The sequence below is a fragment of the Cygnus atratus genome, chromosome 1 (genome assembly GCF_013377495.2).
Source record: "Cygnus atratus isolate AKBS03 ecotype Queensland, Australia chromosome 1, CAtr_DNAZoo_HiC_assembly, whole genome shotgun sequence".
NCBI classification, from domain to species: Eukaryota; Metazoa; Chordata; class Aves; order Anseriformes; family Anatidae; genus Cygnus; species Cygnus atratus.
In genome coordinates, this window is record NC_066362.1 from 181687086 (window position 1) to 181706950 (window position 19865).

At 43.1% G+C, this 19865-nt stretch overlaps 1 protein-coding gene across 2 annotated transcripts in view; it reads right to left on the minus strand.

The window, feature by feature from the left end:
• Positions 1–16148: 16148 nt before the first annotated feature.
• The window catches only part of COG6 (component of oligomeric golgi complex 6), a 52049-nt gene continuing 48332 nt past the window's right edge, over positions 16149–19865 (minus strand). For both annotated transcript variants that reach the window (XM_050715447.1, XM_035542595.2), the window contains one exon: positions 16149–18033. In XM_050715447.1, coding sequence (XP_050571404.1) covers positions 17886–18033 — 148 coding nt within the window. In that variant the 3' untranslated portion in view covers positions 16149–17885. The remainder of the gene's footprint in view (positions 18034–19865) is intronic.

Sequence of the window (19865 nt, forward strand, 5' to 3'; positions counted from 1 at the left end):
AAAAGCAAATGCTGAGACTTGTACCTGGAGAGGAGAAATCTCATGTACTAGTAGATGCTGGAAAACAGATGGCTGGAATTGATGTTTGCAGAAAAGGTGTTGGAGATCATGGTAGGCACCGTCCCTGGGGGTGTTCAAGGAAAGGTTGGACATGGTGCTTAGGGACATGGTTTAGTGGGTGACATTGGTGGTAGGGTGATGGCTGGACCAGATGATCTTGGAGGTCTTTTCCAACCTGAATGTTTCTATGATTCTGTGATTCTATGCCCCTTTGAGCTTGTTTTCAATATCTCAGTAAACCCAGGCACAAGGCATACACCTATCAATTGTTTCTAAAAGTACCATTTTCTCTTGTCTTTGGGGTTATGGGTGAAACCAAACAGCCTGTTGTGGCAGATGACATTCCTGTCACCAGCATCCTCTGGAGGACACTTGGATACACTGGTGAGAAAGACCTTATAAGATCTTAGAAAGAATACTAGCGAGATCTACTGGAAAACATGGCATCTACAGAAGGCATGCTCTTGCTGCTCATGCACCAACCCATTCCCACTTCTTAGTATCCTTTACTGCTTTGATTTATACTTCTGCAGAAATGCATCTCCTGCTCTACCACTGCTGCCTTCTACCCTGTTCCAGAACAGCCTCCCAAAACATTTGTCCTACTTAAATTTAGACACCGAACAAGGTACCTAAATCACCAGTGTAGGTGCATAGTCAGTTTAAGTGAGACACCCCTCCAGAATGAGGTTGGGATGGGGTCTGGAGTTTCTTTCTTTTCCTTGACTGCAAGGTATATCTTAGGGCAATTACACCTCTAATTTAGATGCTGCTTCTGGGGTACTAATTGTCGCTAGGATGACTCATGCACTGTAAGAGAGGTGTTATCAGCTGTCAATTATCTGTCAGTGTGGTGACATCTTTTTTAGCAGAAATGGCTTCAGGATTTACATTTAAGGCTGCTCTGCAGCCCTGCTGGCTAAGGGCCTACTTAAAGCTCCTGTTGCCACTCTTCCACCTCCCCTCTCTTCACTTTTGGGACACAGGGGCTTGGCCTTACTGAGCATGTTGTTTTGCCTGCTAGACATCTTCCAGACCCTCCTCCCACCCATGTAAACGAATGCCCTTGCATTGGCTAGAAGCTATTTCCAAGTGCAGAAATGTCACCGCGAAGTTGTCTCAGGTCTGAGATATTTTATTTATTCATACCCCAATAGTTTGTTGCATCGAAGTGCTTTGCAAAGTTGCTTTTAGGTGAGGTACCCCAATTCTTTATGCCTGCAGCTCTCCACCGTTTGAAGACAGTGACAGATTTCTGGATTTAAATACAGAAAGCGTATTTTGAGAATAGCTAAAACATCTCCTTGTGAAGTCCACATTGTCCAGCTGAATCATACAAAAAGGGCAAAGAAAAAAAGGGAATTGTTCACCTTTTCAGAGCTGTGCCTTCAAAATGATCTTCAAATCTATCTTTCATCTTTGGGATTGTGTGTATTGGCATTGCCTAAACCTTGCCTTGAACTCACAGCTTCTCTTTGCCTCTACAGATTGCACTATTTTTCCACTCTGCTTGTCGGGGTAAGTCTCCTGCTCATACACACAGGCTCAGAAATCCTAGTTGTTATTCAAGGCCAAAGCAAGAGACTTAAAAGGTAAGCAATCAACTGGATATTTGAGGTTAGACACTCTGATAGTAGCAGTAGCCACCCTGCTCTAAAAATATCTTGTAAGACTACATTAAGTGCCCAAGGAGCCTGTGTGAGAGCTATTTGCACAGGAAAACAATGTCTGCGACTTTCAAGGCAAGCATATTTGTTGTTTTGCAAAAACCTTCATCTGCAGAAATTCTCTATCTTCTCCTGTTGCCTCCTGCTCACAACCCCCATCATATTTTTGTTCTTTGCACTGTTTAATGTTTATCTTCCTTTGCAAAAATAAAAGTCAGATGGGAAACTGTCTTTTCTGGGCATTCCCACAGAGCATATTTGCATATTTGAACGGTATCTGAATAGCAGACTGTTCCTCAGATAATCTGAGATCACGGGGGCTATGCAGGTAGCAATCACAGCACTATGCACAACATAGTAAGTTACCATGCCAAGCAAGAATCAACAGCCCAGAAACAAAACACACCTGCTGAAAGTGCAAAGGTTAGCCTGAACAAATCTGTGTGGTCCTGCCTCCTATGAACTGCAGGTTAAAGGGCAATGGCATCCCGGGATGGTGATTTCTTTCTCTGTTGTCCAACTACAACTAATTTCAGGTGTATTTTACAATCCTGTGTGGATCAGCAGCAGAGTGATACCAGTTTCTGAGGAAGCCTTTAATCTGAAGATACTTCAAAAGTTTCAGAAAACCTTGATCTAATCTGACAAATTGCAGCACCTCCAGAGGATTCATTCACCTTGAAACATTCTTTTTTCCTTTCCCTTTTTTTTTTTTTTTTAATCCTCAGTCATGATGCGAGGAGGTGATAAAAGTGGCCCCCCACTGCTGACATGGAAGGTATCCAGTTTCTCCAGTGCTGATGTTCTGACAGCTCAAATAGTAAGCAACAAGGATTTATTTTACTGTTGTTGCCTTTTTTCTTTTTTTTTTTTCCCTGCCTGCATGAGGGCTGGATCTGCATTCAGAAAGACACCACCAGCTTTAGACCACAGAAGAATTACAGACGGGGTCAGTGGTGAAATGACCAGCTGCTGGGAACAGTCTGGTTCTTGGTGGGCCTTAAGTAACACAGGTGGGTGGAAAGTTTCTGTAGGAGAGGAAGATGCTAACACAAGCTTGTGTATTAAAGTAGGAGCCAGGTATTATATTTTCACAACCTCTGGCTTGCATCCAGTTTTTAACCTCTCCATTCCCCCCTGATTCAGCAGTGCTTGGCTCTTGCTGAGCCTTGGCTGGCTTTTTGGACAACTTCATTCAGCCGTGTTGATGCCAAGCAAAGGTCCCTGCTTCAAGGTTTTCAACTGGAACCATGCTTTCCTGGTGTATCTTTCTTGATAAACTAAAGCTAAGCAAACAGCCACTGAAACAGGTTTAAAGGAGCACCAGTATAAACAGGAACATTTTGCTGCTGTTTTTACTTGGCAGGATCAAATGCAGCTGCCTGCTGGACTGGGTAAATAGGCAACAGGGCAGTATTGCACTTCAACCCTTTATCAGGGTTCAAGGCAAACCTTTCCCTCCTTTTTTTTTTTTTTTTTTTTCCTTTTCTGTGCGTATTTTGGATCTGTTTTTAGAAGTTAATCTCTTTTTAAGTTCCAGTCTGGGTTTCTGGAAAATGAACTGGCTGAAACTGATTGTGAAATTATTCCCTGGCAAAAGGTAACCAGGATTAATGCAAAAATGATGACAATAGAAAGAGGTTTACACACACACACACACACACACATGAAAAAAAAACCTTTTTTTTGTAAAAAGACTATTTTGGGGGGGGGGGGGGGGGGGCTGCCAATTTTATGCTTGCATGTTTAACTTTCTGTGTGTATCAAATATTGCAGAAATTACAAATCTGCCTTCCTGGGCCAGACCTAAAGCTGAGCTGATTCCTTCCCTACGTACAGTGGTGTGGGAGAAGGAGCAAGCAGCAGGTGTCAGAAGTTCTCAAAGGGAAGCGGGGAGGAATCCACCTTCACACAAGGTCCCCAGGATGGAGTTCATCTAAGCACAAAGAGTTATAAGTCTTGCACAATGTTTATTCACAATGTCACATTCTGATACTCTTGTTCACCTTACACATGCCTAATGGTGCTTTAAAACCCACAGATACTGGCTTATGACACCTCTGTGCTGGCCTTCAGGAGGTTCCTGTCAACCCATTTCTCCAGCCTGTCGAGGTCCGTCAGGATGGCGGTGTGGCCTACTGGTGAATCAGCCACAGCCCCCAGTTCTGTAATGTTTGCACTCAGTGGACAGAAATTTGAGAACAAAAGAGGTGAGCAGCCCCCCTAGATCCCAGAGGAAGGCTGGGTAAAACCAGGAAATGGCTTTAATCACCAGTTATTCTTTTATGTGCAATTCATCTCCTGCAGCATAGTGCAAAATACCTACAACAATAGTGTAGGCTTAAAAGAACTTTACAGGTCTCAGTGTAAATCAGGACAGTGAGTACACTTTTAATTGAAATTTATCTAGATTTGTTTAGTATCTCTTCCTTGTAAATATCTTCTACAAATGCTCAAGTACTATTCTGCTGTTTTGCTTGTTTTGTTTATTTTCCTCCCAATTACTCTTTAAAAGGAAGAAGCACAAAGAGTTCAGGAGTTGGACTCGATGGTCTTTGCATGTCCCTTCCAACTCAGGTTATTCTGTGACTCCATGATTCCAAGTTTTTCCCTTAACCTCAACACACATCAGCTTGATTCATTAACAGCTTGAGTAGGAATATCATTTCTATTTCCTTTCTGGATTGTTTGCATTATCATTGCAACCTACAGCATGTTGTAACAGGGGAAAACCATAAATCAGTTTTTCCTGTCTTGAAATTTTCACAGAATCACAAAGAATGGTTTCGGTTGGGAAGGACCTTAAGGATCACCTAATTCCATCCCCCTGCCATGGGCAGGGACACCTCCCACTAGACCAGGTTACTCTTTGTTTTAACAAAGCATCTTATTGTGGGCAGAGTTGCGTTTGCACCTGGTGGAGTGAGGCTCCCAGTCTCTGATGCTCTCCTCTCTCCTCTGTTTTCTGCCACCAATGTTGCTGTGTCTCCATCTCACCTGAGCCCTCTGAAGTCCTTGCAGATCTGCTGACTTCTGAACAGTCATCACCCCAAAGGGTCATGCATCTGGACCTGCAGAGCATGGGGCTTGAGAAAGCCATTTGTCCTCCCCAAATAGCATGAGTCCTGTTTCTTGATGATCCTTGGCAATAAATGGGAAAGACAGGAACATGCAGGAAATGCCTTCCTGGCTGTCCTGGCTGTCTGGGCTGGGCGATGTTGGAGGGGAAAGCACACAAATCCTGCTGCTAACCAAGGTCCATTGTGTTGGGTGCCCCACACAGCAGCTGTAATATTAGGGATGACAGAGGGATGCCATATCCTTCCTTAGCCTTCTCTCTGAATTGAAGCAATCCAGCCTTTTCAGTCCCTCTTCACAAGCAGCTTGCTCCAGTCTCTTCACCATCTCATTGCCATTCTCTATAGCATTTTTATTCCACTATAACCATGATCAGGTGCAGGGACCACAGCTGCACACAGTACTCAAGACCCGTGGATGCAGCAAGGTTTCATAGCATGGCCATTTCCCCCAGTACGACAGGTAGTCTATATCAAAAAACAAAACCAGGCTCAAAATGGAGCCCCAACCAGTTCAGACAGGCTAAGAGGAGCAGCAAAATGTCTTTATATAAAAGCAATGGTGAAAAAGAAGTGGGAGAGGCACTGAAAAGGGAAGTTACAACCCAGTGAGCAGAGGAAGAACATGGTGGTTGGAGTATGCCTTAGAGAAGGGAAAGACATACCAAGTAAAGATGTAATGCAGTGTGGTAAATAAATCATAGTTCCTCTGAACAAAAAGACAGGAGATGGAAAACAGCAGAAAGGGCTTGCACAACTGCTGGGTGCAGAAAGAGAGGGAAAATAACTCCAAACCTTCTCTCCTAGGATATGTGGGTTTTAAAGCAAAACAAAGGATGAGGTTAAGCAAAAAGAATATCCTCTAGTACAGAGAATCCAACTTAATGATCCACAAAGTAAAGAAATGGTAGAAAAATCCACCCTGAACCCCAGTTTTTTCTGCAGTAGAAAGAAGATGATTGAAAGTAGTAACAACAAACAGTAGAGCTACTTAAATTCAGATTACCACAGGCTAAAATCCCAGTGTAAATGTCTGTGATTTTATGAAAGCAGTCTAATTAATCGCAAGTGACTAGGGATAGGGATTAAAATCAGGCACTATGGGAGAAGGTTAAAACATCCTGGCTCCAGTTTGTGACAGAAGACGGCTCCAGGAAGAGAGCAGAGAGGCAATGAGGCTTTACACGGGAAGTGGGGTTTACGGGGGAAACTGCTGCAGAGACAAAAGAAGGGAGTCAAAATTGCAAGACAAATGGTGCCAGGTAATTCTGAGAGAGAAAAGATAAGTCCAGAAGAAGATAAGAAAAGAGTTAGTATAGAACATACCTTCACTCTTAAGGCAAAAGACCTTGAGGATTTATGAGGACGATGAAGTAAGTATCAAAGTGTCCCACCAGTACTCCCCAGCACCAGCTTAGCAATGGTGTGGCAAAGTGGACCTGAAGAATGTGGGGCTGGAGAAAGCCAACTCTTCTCTGATGTAGAAAAAACAATTCTTTGGATATTAGACATAGCTCTGAGTAAAAGCTTTTATCTGGCTAGGTGGAAAATGAAGAAATAATCCCTCTCTATGAACATAAACAAAACCCAGAAAATAAGCAGGGCATTACACCTGCAATTGCCTTAGGTAGGACCAAAGCTTTGTCCCCGTGGGAGTTGTTACCACTGGAGTTATGGTCCACTGAGGGCAAACATTCAGGTTTTTGTCCTGGGCTACCTTCTGTATCGTTTGATGTTAAGCATTTCTTTTTTTTCCTCTGGCGTTAAGACCTGATCTGGCAGTTAAGTATACAGCTATCCTTACTGCCTTGCTACCTCCTAGTCTTTGCTAAGTGGCTTTTCAGATGAGGGCAGTGACCTGGCATCCATCCGAGACACCGTTGGAGAGGCAGAATAAGAAGGGCATGTAACCAGATTTAATCTTGTGCTGCCAGCGGGTGCTACGGGATGCGCGGTGCAGGCTGAGCGAAGCCTCCTCGCCAGCCTCCTGCTGGCTGTGGCCAGATAAGGGTGCAAACGGAGCGGAAAGATTCAGATTAGACTGACAACATCAGGGTAATAAAAGATCTGCTTATTCAGTGCTGCGGTTTTGGATGGGAGAGCAAAGCACAGGGCCCCTTTCCTTGCATATGCCTGGGTTCAGCCCCCTCCATCCCGCCGGGGCCCACGGCTATTCTCGTCTCTGGCCGAGCTGTTCACGACACCCAGAGCGGGGGAACTGAAGCACGGAGATTAAAAGTGAACTTCCCCACTGGTTGTGACCACCAGGAACGTAACCCGGATTTCCTGCTGTGCAGTTTGGGGCTTTAACCACAAAGCTTTCCTGCAAAACTGTCCTTTGCTTATCCCCCCTCTCTCCAAGCAAGGTCATCAGCAAGCAAAGCCTGCTCCCAGCATGGCATTTAGCCTGCCCTCACCTCCCTTTCTCTTCCCACGTTGCTCAATACCTGGAGCCATCTCCCACAGAGGCTCTCCGGAGCTGCCCACCTCCTGCACAGGGTCGGCACAGACCCCACATGGCCCCATGGCTTTGCAGGATGCAAAGTGCAAGGATGCATCAGTGCAAGCTGCGTGGCTATCAGGTTTATGCAAAGGGGAGCACAACTCTGACGTTTTATAAATAAATGCTTGACTTTTGGGTTGTTTTTCGTTTGCTTGTGTCTGGCTTGTAAACACCTGTAATATGGTGTCTTAACATTTCTGCCTTCTGATATAGATGGGCCTGTCTGAGGTGTCATTACCCGAAGCCTGAAAAGCCTTTATTCTTGCACACCGGGCTCTGTTTTTAACGCATGCCATGATCCTTTACTCGGGAAGGATCACCAGCTCCCATTTCATTCCTTCTCTTCTCCCAGTTCTTAGAGCAGCTTTTGGAGCAGCCCCTGTTTTTGTCACTGCCCCGCAAGCGGTGGCAGGAGCATCCTGGTGCTCTCTGTGCTATCTGCATCAGACCCGTCCCGCCTGCCAGCACTGCTCCATCCCTGTCCCTGTCCCTGTCCCCACCGCCTGGGCTGCAACCGCCTCCTTTATCTGCCCCGAGCAGCCCTTCCTCCATCCTCGCGCCCTGCCAGCGGGGTGTAGAGCAGCTTCCTGTCGTATTTTCTCTGCCGCTTGTATCTTAATTCCTGCCTTGAGTAATCTCTGCCTCCGGTGAGCATCTGCCACGCCGTGTCTTTCTGCAGACCATATATCTTGCTCTGCCTTGTCCCTCTCACTTCCTCCTGTCCCGCTGAATCTCTTCTCTACCGGCTTGGGATTTTAGTGTTTCCTGCCCTCGGGAATCGGGATATCCGGGCAGTACAATACAGACTGCCAGAGCAATTTGCTTTTGATCTGATTAAGGTATTTCAGCTAACTCCGTTGCACTCGCAGCGTACCTTGCACGTGCTGGTTCCCCTGCTCCAGCACTGCCCCTCACTACGCCACTGGTGCCCAAACCTGCCTCTAATCATGGCTGCAGCTAGGGCTGTTCACAAGGAATCGGTTACATCAGCAATACATTTAGCAGCTGGAATATTAAATAACAGTGTGTATATAGGGGAGTCAAAGAAGTTGCAAATGTTTTATGCTTTATTTCTTGAAACTCAAAAGAAGAGGCTTCATAAGAAAATACACATCTAAATTCACAGCGCTCTATGTATTTCCATAGGCTTAGGAGAAATCAGGACATCTAGTGAAGATTATGCTTAAATATACAGACCATTAAGAAATATGTTTTGTGAAGTACATATATGGAAAAGGACCACAACTGAGGATTTCCATGTTCCATGCTCTGTTATTTAACACGACATAGCATCAAGGTCCAAGTTAGCACAGTTTATCATGAAATCCACCTCTTTTTCCTTTCAGGAGGGGATACAAAAATAATGCAGTGACTAGATTAGTTTTAACTGAGGTTAATGAGAGATTCTTTGAAAGCAGAAATAGCAGCAGATAAACATGTTTAAACTTTGCTTGTAGTTCTAACACACTTAAATGCAGCAAGAATCAACTTCTATTGGCTTGTTAGAAACCAGCCTGTCAATGATCTTTTCCATGGAGAGAGCTGGACTGGGAGTTTTCCTCTAAGCACATTTGTTAGACTTGCTAATCCTCAGCCAGAAGAACATTATTTCTCCGACTTCACTTGCACTCAGAAGTAACTCAGATGTGCTGGGACACTCTCAGAGGTTACCATGGCTCTGCTGAGAGCCCAAACCTCAAATGAGCTCCAGCATTACTCATCCCTGGGTGGCAGTGTTCATGCAGATATGCAGATGCCCCCTTCTTTTGAAACCCCCTGTTTAATTTGAAACATACACACACAGTATAATTACTCATGTACTAAAACGTATGCCTAAGTTTCTACAGCATCAGGAACTTACTGAAGAAATAAACTATAAACTAAATCAGGTGCTCCCAGCCTTCACGCTCTGCCATCCCTCCCAGGTCAGAGGCACCTGTAACAGAGCCCTGGGCTGACTTTGGTGCCCACTTAGGCAACGCTTTTAACAACTTTTCTAGACCAGCCTCTTTTAGACCCATCATGTCTCCAGAAAATACATTGAGGGTAAGTATACCTAGGAAGCTAATAACCTTTTGTTTCTAATCTTAGGACACAAACAACACATTTCTGCACCCAGAGAATCAGGAAAATCAAATTCAGAAATGCTAGTGCACTCTCATTTCCCAGCAACATGCACTTACCTGATGAGAAAATGCGACTTTAGGAGGTAGGAGAAATGATACCTGCCAAGTCCATGTTGAGCAATCCCTACCCAGCTTTATACACTGGTGTCAGGTGGAGGTGAGGGTGGTAATTAAGGACTCTCACCCTCATTTTTTGCTGTACATACTCTGTGGCTGAGACTTGCAATGCTCAGGTCAAGTGGCATCCTGGGTGTGCTGGGAAAAACAGTGCTCCAAAGGGTCCTAGAGAGGTCACAATGTTCACTTTCTGTCCAGAAAAATGCAGGCAGGAGTGTATGTATGTAGTTGGCTGGCTAAGTGCCCAGTGAATTACTTTATTTCTGCTGCGACTGTGGCATTTAAGGTCAATTTAGGCCATGAGCTGGGGCTCAGGGCTCAATCCCACCCAGGGCAGGTGGCTCGCTCTGAACTTTTCTTCTCTGCATTGTCTGAGGGAGTAAATTAGCATTTTTGCAGGACTGTTAGTCTCTTCTGAAGTAGTTTTTGCCATCTGATCAGAAAAGAATCACTCTGAGCCCCAGTGCTGTGTTGCTGAGCTCTCTGGGAGCTATGTGTCAAACAGGAGCTGTCTTTGGCTCTCAGCACCTATTGGACTAAAAGTTAAAAAAATCACAGCACAGTACAAATTTGAAGTTACTTGTATATATTAAGTGCATTTTTAATGACACTAGCCCTGCAAAGTTGATGCCAGAGTTCAGTTGTAGCAGGAGGAAAGGTGGTAACTGCAACAGAGAGTCAGAAAAAGAGGAGTTTCTCTCCACACAGCAGCCTTGTTGTATTCTTTATTCCCTATTTAGCTTACAAATCTGCCTGGTTTGGTGAAGTTTTGGTTTTCAGCTCTTTCCCTTGTGATCTCCCTAGCTGTTTTCCCTCCCTAAAGTTAGCCTGAGTAAATGTTTGACTTTGTCCCCTAAGCCCCCGCATACCGTTGTGTAACCTAATAAACCCTTTTATTTCATTAGCACCAGTTTACCCAATGTTCCCGACTAATTGAGAGTGGATTTCCAAGAAGAAAAAGGAAGAACATGTTCACAACCACAGACACCTCTTCACCTGTTTACGAAAGACAACGCGGTTTCTGCCACACAGAAAAAAATATTGGCAAAAAAAAAATCGCATCTCACCTTACTGCAATTTTGTCAGTCCTTATCAGTTTCCTGAACTAAAAGTCGCATCACTCAGTGTTCAAATGAAAGGTAAAAATGCAGGTGGCTGTTTTCCTCTGCGCACTGGGGATTAGTGGAGCAAATTCTGCACGTAGAGTTGCGGAGGGCACCCCCCCTCTCCAGGCTCTGCTTTATGCGTGGAGGGGGCGGCTGCACAGAAGCACAGGGGAAACGAAGGCTGCTGCTCTCTTGCTTTTAGCCACCTGCTTCAGCAGTCTGTCATCTTTGTAGGGAATGAGGAATCAGAGGGAAAAAGCAAAATAGTGTTAGCAAGGATGGGCCTGCATCCCAAGTCAGTATCCTGCTGCAATCTCCTTGACCTCCAGCACTACAAGATCTGCTATGGCCAGATAACCCCTCCAAAAGCCTCTAATTTGTCCCAAATGTAATTTGAACAGGCAGCAGGAGCTTGTATATTTTTCTCATCATGGGCCCACAGTGGCTCTGACATGATACTGGCACCTGAAAAGCTGATTTGTTGTCTCAAGGCACCCTTCAGAGGTCTTCAGAGGCCACCTGGCTCTCTGTTACTTCAAAAAGATGCTCGAATCCACTCTGTAAGTGTTCTGAATCACCTTTTGTACTACAGCTTTATGTTCAGGCATTGCCGTATGGGGGCTGCACCTGAAGGAGGGGGATTGAAAATAGCCTCAGATCTCATCAAAAAAACAAAAACCAAACAAAACCAAATCAAACAAAACAAAACAAAACAAATCACCACCAATGACAAAAAAAACAACAACAAGGACTAATGGCTAGTGCTCCTCACTCTGCTGTCTAATTCATATGCTGTTTGTGAAACAGTTTTTGGTCCTTCTGTCATTCTGGATGACATAAAAAATAAATATCAAAGGCCTCCCTGAAGTGATCCCATGTAAGGGGAAAGCTGACATGCTTTTATCATTGCTGCGATACCCTTGTGCACCATCAAGCTCGCTTGCTCTTTCTGGCATGGCCTGACTCAATGCAGGGCCCTGCCATGTACTTCTGGCTAGCTGAAACCCCCTCTGGGCAGCCGGCCAGGTGGGACAGCCTCAAAGGCACCCTGTCCTCAAACAGGGGACTGCATCTCTGGGGTCAGAGCCTTTTGGAGCACTGCTCCCAAGTGCCCTGGATGCTGCACTTGGGTCATTGTGCTGGAAGTCTCCGGGGCATGCTGGCTCCTCGAGCGTTGTCACCTCCCTTCTGCTGCTGGGGGATGGAGCACCAGATGCAGGTTTCTGGCTGGGACACTGGTGGGGATGGATCCTGAGAGGGATGTTTGTTGTTTCCACAGTATGTAGACACAGAGCAGTAGGGGGTGGGAGGACACAAATCTGCTCCGCGAGCTCGCCAGTGGGGCTGTGGGAGCTGGAAGCTAGGCCATCTCCTCACCAGCGTGTCCAGGAGATCCAAGCACTTGTGAAACTTCTGGATGCAATGTTTCAGGATCAGAAACATTATATTTGGACAGTTTCTACAATGCAGGGTACAAAGAGAACCAAGGAACTGGGATGACCAGGCAGAACAGATCAGACAGTAGGGACAAGACCCTTCCTTAAGGATTTCTCCGTAACTTGGCCCTTCTGAGGACATTTTCTGAACCATTTCTAAGGGAGAAGGATCTTTAAGAGCTTAGCTGGTCTTTTGAGAGCAGCGAGTCATCTTCTGCAAATCATTCATAAATTCCTATTTAAAGTTCACGAGGATGCTAGGCTACAAACAAGGACACCAAAAACATTAAGAAGAAGAAAGAAAGAAAAAAAAGAGAAAGTTAATAAAATGTGTCCTCTTCTGACTCTTTCCCACTTCTGACTCTGTTCTTTCAAGGTCAGCTGCAGATCCAGGGGATGAGCTCACGTCCTGCCTGCAGCCTGGCACTGCCCCGGGACCCCTCGCAGAGCCAAGCCCCGGCCCAGCCTCAGCAAGAGCCAGGCCCCGCGAACCTGCCCTCGCTCCATGCGCACGGCCAGGGCCCGACGCGGGGAGCACTGAGGCCGTTCTGTTTTCTTCCCTCTTCGCCTTCTGCACGGCTCCTGGAATGTGCTTGCATATGGTGGAAAAAATGCAAGGAGCAGAGAGAAGCGGCCGGGAACGCCGCCTTCCCCGGCGGCACTGGGTGCCAGAGCCAGGCCGGGGCCTGGGCTGCCACCAGCCTGGAGGTTGGGGGAGCCCCTGGTGCTTGCAGCGGTTGAGAGGCCCAGGGACGAGCTGAATTTTTGGGGTGTTTTGTTCCAGAATTTAAAAAGGCAGTTGTGTCTTCTGCACCGTCTCCATGAACACAGGCTCGCAGCGAAGCCTGTTTCGGTCCGAAGGGTGGCTGGCAAGGAACACAGTCTGGTGTACAAACTTTCAAGCCCCTCTTCTCCTCCCCGTTTCTTTAACGGGTATCTTTTATCCTGTCCTAAGCAACAGCAACAAGACTAATTAGTTTAACGAGTACAACAAATGGTTTTATTGACAAGAAAGAACCCTTTGAAATATACATTACATTCACAAAGGATTAAATTACGCCCTATTATCCATTTTCCATAAAATAAAGATTACTTTGATAAATCACGACTAATGTTATCTTTGGCTGATAAGAACCCTGTGCTTATTTGTGTGGCTTCTATAAATAGTGTGTGCTGAATTTTTTTCTCCCTAAATATAGTTGATGATACAGTCTGCCAGGCATTTTCCTGCAATTTGACAATACCACATCTGTGAACGAGGCAGCAAATGAAAGCTTCATTGTCTGAATATGAAACATGCAACAGGATTTTTTTTTTGTCAGCCCCTCTACAGTAATCTATCAAACATATTTCTGCCATATCTTGCTTGAGCAAGGTTTCTTTACTGCTAATGCAAGGTAGTCAAAATAAGCTTTTCTCTTAAACAAACAAAAAAAAAAAGCCAATTGCAGCGTGAGGGGGTTTGTATCCTGATTCAGGCCATAACATAGGGCTAAATGCACATTGCCAGGTGTCTTTTGCACTTTGTCTTTCCATCAGTTTGCACCAGGGGATTCTGGAGATTACCAAAGATTTACCCACGTTACCTTTGAGGGGTTGGACAGTTGGTCAAGGACTGAGGCAGAAGCAATGGCTTGGGTTTTAATCCATTTCTCCCCACACCACCTCTACATCAACGGCTCTTTACACAAAAATGCAAACAGCTGGGATATCAGTAGACCTTTGTGTGGCAAGAAGCATACCCACCTCTCCAGCAAAATTAAACTTTTTGAAAAAATTAGCTTAATTCTGACAAACTAAGCTGGCTCCCTACCACGCAATGGATGGCTGGATACCTGTAGATTTGTGGTTTTTTTTTTCAGGTGCGCCACCAGCAGACAGCAGTGAGCCTGCTCCCAGCCCTGCAGCCTGCTCGGTGTGCTCCCAAAAACACGGGGTGCCCCGGGAATCCTGGCTACAGAGCTACAGCTATTCAGTAGCCTGGTCTGAGGGTTTCTGAGCCCTCCCAGGGCCCATAGACACACAGAATCAGGCCACATCCCTTTCACAGAAAATGTTGGTTTTCATTTGGAATCAAAATAAAAAACAGTGCCCAAAGCCCTTCCTCCATGAAGGATGCTTTATGAATGGCATGGCCTCCCCTGCCCTCAGGATGAGCATCCAGGTTTAAGTTACGCTCACTTCCCCTTTTTTGACTCACTTTCCCCTTCTTTCAAGAAACAAATCGGCTCCAAGTTCAACTAGTGCTTTGTATGTCACTGGATGCCTCAAAGAACCTCATTTTACTTGGCTAGAACTGGTACCACAGTCGCAAGACTGTCCTGAGGTCTAGCTTGTGAAGTCTTTAAATGCAACGGGGGAAAGGATGCGGAGAGGCTCTGAAAACCTTTAGCAAGGAATCCCAATGCGTGAAGGAGTTAAGTTCTACGGCATACCTTTCACTCCTACTGCCGGTTTCTTTCCCCTGACTCGTCAAACGTAACATGGGCTTAGCATCGATTTATGGCAGCAAGCCCTTCATGGCTGTTTTGGATCGGTGCCCTCGTCACACACAAATGGCTCCTTTCGGCATTTTTCCCTCAGAAGCAGGTGGCAGCAGACTTCAAACAAACCCACACCTATGTCTGCGCTGCTTCTAAAGGGGTGTTTTACTCATGAAAATACGTCTAAGCCCTCCATTTCATTTTCAAAATTTGCTAAGCTCCCCACCTCCTGGGTTGACTGCAAAGTGACTCAGCAAGGCAAGTGAAGGGATTAAATAGCAGCTAGAGGTTTTTTGAAATGAATGGAAAAGTTTAGTGGTTCTGAAAGTATTTTCCTCTAACACACGTTTCAAAAACTTTAATAAAAATAATTACAGCAGAGTCTATAAACAGACAAAATTCAGGGCTAGAGTCATAAATCTCAGGGAATAAGGAGGAGCACTTAAACGCTACAAAACAAATGTATTATCACCTTTCCAAACCTCCTTAAGTTTCTCTTTTCCTGTATTAGAAAAGAAAAAAAATCACTGTGGCCGGACTGCTGCAATTAAAACAAGGTTTATATTTTAGTTTCAGCATGGTGTACGTATTTAGAGAAAGGTGATGAGAAAGCTTTACAGAGAAGACTGAAGACAGAGGCATTGCCACTAGTGCTGGTGTACAACATTGGGTCCAACTCAGTCTCAACTGTTTGCTTGATACATCTGTGCATGATAAAGTCCTGGGATACTGATTCTGTTTCTGGGACTCATGTAATTGGAGGTCAATGTAAGGCCCCTAAGTAACAACCGGCAGAAGATGTAAATCTTGGACTCCTCAGGAGAGCTCCCACATACATCTCACAGATCCAAACCCCTCCTTGCTTGTTGTATCTCATGCCTCCCATGCTTTGCACTTATTTCTGCGTAGCTGCTAAATTTAGGAGAGAAGCATCAGAGCTGTCCCATTTCGAGCTGCACAACAAGCGAAGGGTTTGGGTGCTCTCCAGGAATGAGAGGGATGTTGATTCCAAACTCCTTTGGCCCAGAACCCAGTTTTCCCACTTCCCACAAAAGCGCTTGAAGCCCTTTACTCACCTACTTTCAGAATTGGGTCGTCTGAATGTCAAATGCAGAGCACGCTGCCTGCTAGTGCCAGTATTCAAATACTTCTTTTTGCAGTTTTCCTAAGCGTGCTGCAGCTCAGCACAGAATAACGGACTCACTCTATGAAGGCAAGCCCCTCTGTGTAAAGTGTTTAAGGCCCAACAGCAGATGTGCTTGACTAAACCAGCCCAGGTGAGCATCTCTTGATGCACCGTGATACTCAAGTCAGATCTACAACAACTGGTGTGTATACGGATCCAGTACTGCCACCCACCACGATCCCATTCACTGCAACACTTACGGGTCAGACATTAAACTGAGCAATTAGAGGACTGAAGCATCACGGGTCCTGGTGTGGAAATCCTGGGGTGGTATTTGTAAAATTAAAGTGCCATTTCTATCATGGCAGTTCTGATAAGTCAAAAATCTCATCATCTTTTCCTTCCTCCTTGTAGGAAGGCAGGCAGAAGAAACACACAAGACAGAAGTCAGTAAATCAAATGCCTTTTATTGATGTATTTGCTCTCTTGTGACCCTGTCATTTACTTTAACTGCACAGACCAAAATTAGTGATTGATTTTAGTTTTTACAAGTTACAACTTCTATAGCTTTTGCATTGTTACTCAGTGAAGATAAAATCATGGATAAGTCTCTAGGTGGACTGAAAGACAGGAAGCAACTTCTTACTAATCCTCATGCAAACTACTGACTGATTACTTGAGACTGAGGCTGAGTATAATTTGAGGAAAAAGTTCATTCTTAAGAGTATGTTAATCTAATAATAAGCTAATTTATAACCCTTTCACAACTAATGTAATTCTCACATATTAGATAATAATTATAGGCATATTAAGCAATATTAACATTATTAAACATTGAACAGCCTTCTGAATATATACTACGGTAACACAAATTCTGAATAATTTAAGTGCGTTACCTAGTAAAAGCATAATTTTCCATTACAATTTTCCTAAGCTTCTAGATTTTTTTTTTCATCTTACAACTCTAGTGCATTCAAACAGAGTAAACCTAACATTCACATTTACAAAAGAATTTATGCCTGATCCACGATCTCCAGGGACACTTACAATTTCAAATCTTTTTATAATATACTAACTAATTATGCCCATAAAGAAGATATTATAGTGTGGTATTACCACCAAAGCTAATTTCTAACTCGTGCAATGAGTTTTCCAAGAGACTAAAAAGGCATTGTTGCTGCTATTCTCTATTTCTTGCTATTTCACGAGCATACACTAACGTGCAGACTTGACTGCCACTAAGCATATGTTTTATATGGGGAATATAATTATTGACAAAAGCATCCATCTTAAGTATATAACTGATTCAATATGAATGACTGCTCATCTCCCCCTTGATGCATACAAATAACTAATGGCCACACCACTGTGCAAACGATCTTCCTAACCTATACTGTTACTGGTCCCAGCCTTAAGAGATCTGCACGCTTCAGCTGATAAAAGGATTGCTACAGAACAACTGCAGCAAAAAATCTTTCTAGTAAAATAAAATTATAAAAATAACTTAAAGCATGAAGTTCCAGGTTATGTACATGCAAATTATTCAAGTATTCCTTCTTACAAAAAACCACCAGAGTAGCAACAAAAAACAATGGATTAAAATATATATATATATATATATATATATATATATATATGAATTCTGCTTCGAAGATTTAATCAACAGGTTTGGAAAACTGCATCATATATTCTAAAATGATTTATGAGCTGTGAAAGACTTGAGACATTCAAAGTATATCAGCCATACTAAAATGAAACAGTATCAGTGTGTATTGATGATAGGCTGAGAAAAAGGGTGAAAGAACAGGGAAAAAGAGCAAACAAAAATATTGGTGAGGTCATAAGAGACACTGGTTCAACATCTGGTCAAAAGGATCATGCATGGCAAAGAAAAGGCTTCTCTCTCCTTTACTCTCCTTTTCAAATAAATTGCATATTGTCAAGGTCCATTTCCATTAGAGGAATACATTAAAATAATTTTTAATCTATATTCTATTTTCTGGCCTATAGAAGGCATTCAAAGACACAGGAAAGACTCGACTTTTGCCAAACAGATTAAACAAAACTGCATTCCTACATATTTTAAGCATATAGTTATACATCAAAATTCAAAACAGAAAAATAACTCAATTTAAATACTCAAAGACAGAATTATGGATTCAGATAAATCTGGGTGAAGCAAGACTATGAGAGAAGTGCCTGAACTTGATGAGGAGATCTGTGTAGTATGGTTTCTGGATCCTTATACTTATTTGAAGGATCCATTACAGCTGCATATATCTCACTGTAAGCTCTGCAGACCAGTTCTGTGGACTGTTTTATTATCTGCTCTCTAAAAAATAAAAATAAAACAAACATCCACATAATTTGCAAATTGTAGGGAATGTAACAGTACTACATGCAAGGAATTCACAGTACAGTCTACAAATACACATTAAAAATTCAGTGTCAGTTACATTACAGAGCCCTTTTACTTCAAACATGAAAACTATTTAAAGCTTTACAACAAAAGACTTTTTCATCTGTTTGTATTGTACATACATGAACTCAGATATATGATCTTGATAAACAAGAAATTAGCTTTTTTATTTCTGCAATCATGAAAAAACCGTAGAAGGAAACAACTGTAGAAGGTTAATTTAGTTTTTAATTTGCATACATTAGTTGTTCACCTGCACTCTTCTGCAATTTTTAAGACTGATATTCTTAGTGATCTACTGTTTACTTTTTGTCATTTCTTGCTGACCTTTGTAAATATAAGGGGTTTTTTTTGTCCCCATCCCCAACTACCAGCAAATATATTCTATTTGCTTTATCTTGGCTGTACCTATTCCATAATCTCTCAGAGGAAGAGCTGAAGAGATAGTGGTGAGAGATTTAAAACCTACTACAGGCTTTTACCAACAATGCTATAAAGTCTGTATCCTCTTTTTTTTTTTTTTTTATTTCTTTTTTTTTTATCTAAACAAGTAACAATGAATGGAGATTGCATGCTAAAGTTAACAGGAAAGTTTAATACTTTTTGAAGACAATCAAATACTTTTATTTTACATTATCAATTGCATGTTTGCTTTAATCACCATGGCAACGTGTTTACAGCTCCACATGCATTTTTATTTAACAAAACCAGTAACTACAACTATTTTACAGCCAAACCCATGCAAGTAGAACACCAAGAGAAGCTAAGGAAACTGAGGTAATCATGAATCGAGATTCAGCCCTGCTAAACTATGCAGCCAATGAACAAAGTCACCAGAACTGCATCCACTGAAATCAGGGCTAAATTTACCAGCTCTGGACCACAGTGAGTGCGGACTGACAAGTTAAAGGAGTCTCGAATACCAAGTGGGTAGAACCTTGTATTTTCAGGAAATATTAGCAAATGGAAGCTATGAGAAAGATGAGGAGACAAATACTGCACTTTATTCTGATGCAAAGTATCCACTTTTTCAATGAACATGATCAACTGCCCCTATTACTAGGTTATGAAAATACCTGAAAAACAGACTGTCCTTATAATAGCAAATCTAGAAAGGCTGTTATAATGTATTCAGCATTTTCAGGTAAACAACTGTCTCTGAACACAGGTTAGGATCACTAAGCTACTGTAACGTGACAACCCTTTAAGAAAGTATTGCACACAGAATTTGTATAAGACTAACTGTATTGCAAAAAATAATCCTAAATTAAAAGAAAAAAGTTTATTAAAATATTCCATAGGACTAAACAGCATCAAATGAGTCTCTCCATCAACTAATGTCAATGTCATTAATCAGTGCATGAGGATTTCAGTTGCCATAACAACATGATACATTTTATCACTAACACAAATGGCAGCACTCTCTAAAAATAGTAATTCCAGCATTCAGTTTCTGTGATCCAACGCAAACAAAAAGAGCTTTACAAGACCAACAACCACGTAAATAAACAGCTTAAAACTTTGTTTTAAATGAACAAAGGAATTTGAAAAGCAAATGTTGGAGGGAATGCTCTTCATGGTCATAAAGCTTAAATTTTTTTGCCACTGAGTATATAACATTCCCTTAACAAAAGCATGTGGTCTGGTTTTGAGAATTGAACCGTCGGGCTCCAGCTCAACAACTGAAACAGGAGATTACAATTATGTGACTTCAAGGAAGAAGTCTTCAAAATGGACCACAAATA